At 46.4% G+C, this 7,212-nt stretch overlaps 1 protein-coding gene across 4 annotated transcripts in view; it reads left to right on the top strand.

The window, feature by feature from the left end:
* The first annotated feature begins 219 nt into the window (after positions 1–219).
* The window catches only part of DOT1L (DOT1 like histone lysine methyltransferase), a 101,406-nt gene continuing 94,413 nt past the window's right edge, over positions 220–7,212 (top strand). For all 4 annotated transcript variants that reach the window (XM_026655040.2, XM_026655041.2, XM_026655042.2 and 1 more), the window contains exon 1: positions 220–319. In XM_026655040.2, the coding sequence (XP_026510825.1) occupies positions 239–319 (81 nt within the window). In that variant the 5' untranslated portion in view covers positions 220–238. The remainder of the gene's footprint in view (positions 320–7,212) is intronic.

Genomic DNA, 7,212 nt, shown 5'->3' with positions numbered 1-7,212 from the left:
CCCCCCCGCGTCTGGCGCGTTGGTCGGGCCCGGCCCCGGCGGCTCATTGTGCTCGCTTCACGCCGGCCCAAGATGGCGGCGGCGCTGGAGAGCCCGGCCAGCCGCTAACTACAATAGAGGGAGGCGAAGGGGAGCGGGCGGCCCCCCCGTCCCCAGCAGCGGCCCCCCCCGGCCCGCACTCTCCGAGCGGCTTCTCTAGCATGGTGCGGGGCCGCCGCCGCCTCCTCCCGCTGCCGACATGGGCGAGAGGCTGGAGCTCAGGCTGAAGTCGCCCGTGGGAGCCGAGCCGGCCGTTTACCCCTGGCCGCTGCCCGTCTATGTGAGTATCGGCCCGGCCCGGGAAGGGGCCCTGGACCGGGCCCCCCCCCGCTCCCGCACCCCGCCCGACACCCTCTCGGGGCCCCCCCCCCCCCCGCACCCCCTCCGCCCCCTCCGCCCCCCCCCCCCCCTCTCCCCCCCCCCCCCCCCCCCCCCCGGCCTTGGCTAGTCCCCATCGGGCCCCCCCTTCTTCGGGTACCTCCCTGCTGCCTGTCAGGCCCCCCCTGTTTTGGACACTGTCCTGTCCCAGAGGCCCCCCCCCGCCTCTGGTCAGACTGCCCTTGTCCGGGCACCACCTTCCCCGGACCCCCCGCCTGGGCATCCCCGCTGCCCCCTGCTCTGGGTATTCCCCATTCGGGACCCCCTTCCTCAGGCACCCCCTGAGCCTGCTCTCTGTCGGGCACCCCCTGTCCAGGGCACCCTTGCCCCAAGCCGGCCCTGACACCCTTCAGATTCTGCCTTTCGCCAGTCACCTTCCCCAGTTTCACTTTCATGGGTTGTCATCCATGGACTGTCCCTTTCCCTCAAAGGCTCCTTGTCCCTGGTAGCTCTGCTCAGCTGTCTCCCAAAGAAAACCCTTGTCCTCCTTGTCCCCACCTAAATACTCCCTGCCCAAAACACCTCTCTGCTCCAGGCAGCCTCTGGTCTCGCCAGGCCTAAGTAGTTCCCACTCCTTCCACAGAATCCCTCTTTTTTTTATTCCATCGTGTCTTATATTTTCTCCCCCCCACCCCCCCCCCCCCACTTCCGCTTGGGTGTCTTCCCCCCCCCCCCCCCGAATCCTCAGTCTGTTACTGTTCCCCAGTCATCCTGTTCCATGTTCTGAATGCTCATCCTCCCAATGGAAGAAATTCCTGTTTATCCAACCCCTCTTTCCTAGCCTTCATCCCCAGTTACTCCCTCGCTGCCTGTCAGTTGCCATCCAGACACCCCTGTCCCCAACAAGCCAACACCTCCCCTGCTTCCAACCCAGCCACCTTTCTAGTCTATGGATTCCCCCTGTGCCCTCAGATAATCCCATTTCCTCTGGACCCCCAACCCAAACAAACAATTCATTTCTATAAATAAACCCTCCTGATGCTGTTTGGCATTATTATATCATTATTTTCTTTAAGCCCTCTGGCACCCTGCTTCTAACCCACCTTGCACTGCTCTCCCCAGTCCCCTTTCTCCATTCAGCCCAAATTTGGATTGGATATTTTCTGTCACATTCAAAGTTTTTCTTTCGGGGGGGAGGGGGGGGCTGTAGCAATTTGTAGCATTTGAATTACTGTAGTGTAAATAAATAACTATAGGATGAAATATAGCAAAGGGTGGGTTCTTTTAGTCGACTCAACTCAGGGTGGTGTTTCTCTTGGAAAAAGTGGATTTGACCTCTAAAATTGGTTGGACTTCACAGATAAACAGGGAAGTATGGGGAGAGGACAGCTAATAAAAAGTTTTTCTTGAAAAGTCCCTTAGTTCCTCTGACAGTTAATAAAATTGTTTCAGACTAGGATCAAGAAGGATTTGTTATTTTACAAATGTGAACTGGTGGTGGTGTGGGGGTGTCTCAACTGTTCTGACCGGTTGGGGAAGGAGGTTAAGGGTGTGGGGGAAGGGGGAGAGCCATCTTAATTCCCAATAGGGAAGGGAGGGTTTTGGAATTTGTCTGGTTGCATAATTGCAGCTTTCCTTGACTTTTTTGAATATTTATTTAAATAAGTATTCATGTAAATTACCTTTTTATTTTGTCTAAAGAGAATTCCAAGTCAATGTTTCTGTTGACTACACATTATAATCCACACCTTCTCTCAAATATGACACTGATATCCCATGTGTGTAGTTTTTTTTAAATAATCCACAAACTTGACTGCCTTTTTCTGTCTGTTTTGAATCAAAGTGCTAGATATCGGATCCCTGAAAATGAGTATTCATGTTCAAATTAGTAAAAGCCTCACCAAGGAGAAATTTTAGACTGTTTGTCTGCTTTATATACGGTTAGATGTCAGTGCAAAACCAATCTAGCCTCAGCATCAAATATTTATCCCCTGCCATGTAAAAACACAGTGTGTGAATTGGTTTGCAAAAAGAAAGTCAGGCAATAGCCTTCTAAAAACTGGTTTGGGTGCTGTTGGCTTTCTTTGCAGTGTTTTGGTGTTTGGACATGCTAGGACTTAGTCTAAGTATCTTGGTAATGCTCATGCAACTGCAATTATATACTATCTTGCTTATGGCAGGGGAGACCACTGCATACTTGCTTTCTGACTTATGGTGCTGTTGGATGTGGCTGTGGTTTCCAAAACATCTTGCATATACAAGGACTTGCTATTTCTGATCATCCTACTCCCAGAGCCTAAGCCCTCCAGCACACACTAGTTAATGCAGCCTTTCCTGTTTGGGCAGCTCTGTCATTTGTGTGTGCGCGCGCCCGCGCACTGTACTTGAATTGACAGAAACTGAAAGTTTAATAGTGACCAATTCATGCTTGTTACCACATATTAACTTGTCTCTGGAAGCTGATTATATGTAGCAATAAATATTTTCTTGCATAAGTTAAGGCTTAATCAGGAAGGAGGGAATGGATTGGTGATATTTGTTTGAATCTCCTTGCTTAAAAAAGGAAACCTGAATTTAATGTTGTTACAACTTGTGAGGTAGGGATAAAGAAATTATCAGGGGAAACTTGGCCAAGTGTTTCTAGGTTGCATCTATTCTAAGATGTCAGAATATGCAGACTCTCTTTTACAGTTCATCAAAATGTAGTGGGCTGGGTGTCTATCTGCATATGCTATCTAAGATGTAAGAAATGCAGTAGAATCCGAACATCCTGTCATTAAAGTGGCCTCTCTGGGTTGCATATTTTTTCCTATAGTGATACAGAAGTGAATGGTTCATCTGGAGCTAATGAATATTTTGTACCGCAGCTCTGTTGAAGAGCTAACACTCCATAATATTTTTATGTTCTTGCTGCAACTTCAGCCATTGCAGCAAAGAACTGTAATGCTTTAAAAAGAAATCCTCTTTGAACATTGCAGTGTCTGGCCTACTCGCATTGTACTGTACTGAACGGTAGACTTTATTTCCCTCGTTGGCTCAGACTCTAGTTGGCAGCAGGGTGTATGTACCGTTGTGGTTTCAGAGCTCGGCTCTGTTTGACGTCAGCAGAACGTTTCTTAGTTTCACCACTGACTCCACTTGCTTCTTGGTATCTAGGAGGCAAGGTGGGGTGACTTCAAAAATAATTTTTTAAAGATTTTTTTTGTATAGAAGCATCCTTATTTGCAGTTTCTCAAGGTTTATACATCTGTGCCAACGTTACGAGAGAGAATTTGTTGGGGATGGGGAGGAAAAAAACAGCACTCCCCACTAATTTATTTCTGAGAGCCACATGAATGCTGGAGAATTGTATTTGCAGTATCAAAAGTTGCGTAGGTGTTGTGGAGCTGCTGTTTGATAGCACAGTTGTGTGACTTAACATTGTATTAGACAACATTTGCAACTTTTTATTTGTTACTACATCCAGACTTTATCTCACTTAGCAGAATGTTTATGTACCATGAAAAAGTCTTAGATTAAAAATGTTCATATTAATGGTGAATGGATGTTAGCAATTTAATTATGGTATGATTTTATTATTTGTTGTAAAGGACAGTTGCTTATTTTGTGTACAATACGAAAACTGGGATCTCCTCAGACTGCTGAATTTGCATAATAGCTCAGCTGACAAACTGATGGCTGTCAAGATGTTAAAAGAAACCTGGGAGGGTGATGTGAAACGTGTATTTCCCTACAAGACTAATTAAGACCGTGGGAGGAGAGAGCAGTGGTGTTATAGATACAGCCTCCCACTGGCTTACATACAAAACTGAAAGTATGACTCTTTCCCCGCCTTCTGCTTTCCTCAAAGGAAAGGCCACAGTTTCCTAATGAATACATGGTGAGCAGTTCTGTCCATAACGCACTGTGATGAGTAAGTTGAATAGTGCATGGTGAGTAATCTTTTTCCCCCTCATGACTCAGAAAATATTTTCTGATGTTGACCTCTGGTTTTTATGAGTGTCCTTCTTAATCAGAGCTGAGGTTCTTCTGCATCACAGCTTAACTCCTTGACTTCCCAAAATCCTGCCCAAAAGTGTGCTTGCATTAAATTCTCAAGTGTCTAGAATATTAGGTCTTGTACTCTGCTTCATTTATTGTATTAAAGCTTTATTTTAATGACAAATGAGAAGTTTCATAAACCTAGATCTATTCTAAATGACCCAGATAAGGTTTTCCTTACTTCCTCTCTGCTGGCCTCTCACTTCACTTAGAATCATTTGCTCAAATGTCAGATTTCAGGTATATAGACTAATACATAGAAGATGTCACTCCTGTTCATACTTCAGGATTTTTTTCAAAACCTGTGTATCTATGTTTTGGTTGCCTACTGCCTCAAGATAGATACAAAAGACACGAAGTTTGGGGTCTTCTCACAAGCAAGTTCCATTTGCAAAAATCTGATGAAAAGATCAATCCCTGTTATCTCTGAGTATAAGCTGGAGTTTAGGGTTAGGGTTACCATATTTAAAAAATAAAAAAAGAGGACACTCCATGGGCCCTGACCCCGCCCCCTTTCCCACCCCGCCTCCGCCCCTTCCCCAAAGTCCCCGCCCTAACTCCGCCCCCTCCCCTGAGCGCCCCGCATTCCCCCTCCTCCCTCCCAGCTACGCGAAAAGGGCTGCCCGAGCGCTACCGGCTTCACGGTTTGCCGGGCAGCCCCCAGACCCTGCGCCCCCAGCCAGCGCTTCCCCAGCGCAGCTGGAGCCCGGGAGGGGAAGTGCCCGGCTGGGGGCACAGGGTCCAGAGGCATGGGGGCTGCCCGAAGCCGGTAGCGCTCGGGCAGCTCGGCTCTTACAGAGCCCAGGAGTCAGGGAGCACAGCAGCCCTCGGCGCTCGCTCTAAGGTAAGCCAGGGAGTATTTTTCCCGGACATGTTCGGCTTTTTGGAAATTCCCCCCGGACGGGGGTTTGATTACCAAAAAGCCGGACATGTCCGGGAAAAGCCGGACATGTCCGGGAAAAACCGGACATATGGTAACCCTATGCTGGGTGCCGTTATGCAGCCTCCTCTCAGGATGAAGTATCCCCTTCAGAACAGGGAGTAGCCTGTATGACTGAGCAGTCTGAATTTTAAACCTTCAAACTAGCAGCTGTGAGGATAAATCTGGGCTGAATAATCTGAGAATAATTCACTGTTCTATTGTTGTTTGTGCGTGATGTTTTTATTCTCTTTCTGCTGAGCTCTGATGGCAAAAATATTCCATTGGCCAGCAAAATGTTGTCATAGCATCATTTTTGCAGCTGTTTGAGTGAGGCATATTTTGGCATATGTGTCTACTACTAAGAAGTAATGAAATATAAGCTTGATATAGTATTGACTTTATTTGTACAGGTGGGTGGGTGCACAGCATCTTTTTTTGCCCACTAGCTAGGAAATTTAGGCTGTGACACACATGATATCATTCTGTCTCTAATGGAATGTGTTTGCGCTGAAAGCTCAGGGGCACGCACTAATGATTAAAATCACCACGCAGCAGTGTGTCATCTTTTTAAAATTTATTAAAGGTTAACTACAGAGATGACTAACAAACCCTGTTTAAGATCTTGTGCCCACTCTGATTGTGGGAAGCAGCCCTGTCTGGAATGTAATTGTTTGCATCAAAACTGTATCTTCCCTGACTGTTAAGGAAAGAAGCTTCTTTTAATATAAGAGTGGACTCCAATGGTGTGCTGTCACCTAAAGTTTTCCCAGTGGGAGTGATGATGGCAGTGGCTCTCAAAAAAAAAAAAAAAAAATTCATGATACAGACTTCTTAATCATCAGAATCTGTGTGTGTGATGGTGACTCACAGAGCTGGGAAACGTTGGAGCTGAACTGATATCTGTGGCGGTGGGAAACTTTTTCAAAAATGTCACTACTGTAGAAAAGACTTTAGAAGCTTTAATGTCTTCCCCTTCTCTGACCATCCAAACCCTGCATGCCCTTTGAACGTTAGTGCTGAGTAGGCTAAATATGGGTAATTACTGATTTGATGATTTCTCAAGGTTGTATGGATCATAAAGTATATTGAGAGAAATACTTTCTAACCAACAAAACAAACAGAAGCAAATGGCAAAATGAGCATTGTAACACGATTAACATAACATAATTTGTTTGCATTGTTGTTATAGCTATGTTGGGCCCAGGATACTAGAGACACAATGTGAGTGAGACAGTATCTTTTTTGGGACCAACTTCTGTTGGTGAAAGAGACAAGCTTTTGAGCTACACAGAGCTCTTCTTCAGGCCTGGGAAAGAAATCTTTCCTGAACCCCTTCTTTCTGGCCTTCAGATAACGCCCCCCAGCTTCAGCAAGCTCATCATCAAAAGCAAGTTCCCCATAGACCAAGACACACCAACTCATAGCAGCACCAGAGTCTGCCTGAACAACCTGCAGACACATCTCCAATGCCACAATAATCAATACCCCCTGCAACACACTTTTCAAGGTCGATGGGTCCTATCACATGACTATCACAACATTCGGTGTACCTCATCCAGTGCATTAAATGCCCAAATAACAACAGTGTGGGTGAAACCAGACAATCATTATGCTCTCGAATGAACTCACACAGAAAAATGATGGAAGACGAAAACGCAGTCACGTCACCCGTGGGTGAACACATTTCACAAAACAATCACTCCATATCTGACCTCAATCCTTGTCCTCAAAGGAAACCTGGAGAACATTTTTAAAAGATGAGCCTGGGAGCTTAAAGTAATAACTCCGTTTAGACACTAAAAATCATGGTCTTAATAAAGATACTGGATTTATGGCTTATTACAACAATCTGTAACCCACTGACCCCCCCCGCCTCCCCTTTTTGTTTTGTC

Source organism: Terrapene carolina, unplaced genomic scaffold (assembly GCF_002925995.2).
Source record: "Terrapene carolina triunguis isolate 2854851 unplaced genomic scaffold, T_m_triunguis-2.0 Scaffold194, whole genome shotgun sequence".
NCBI lineage: Eukaryota > Metazoa > Chordata > Testudines > Emydidae > Terrapene > Terrapene triunguis.
This window is presented reverse-complemented; position numbering and strand designations above follow the sequence as displayed.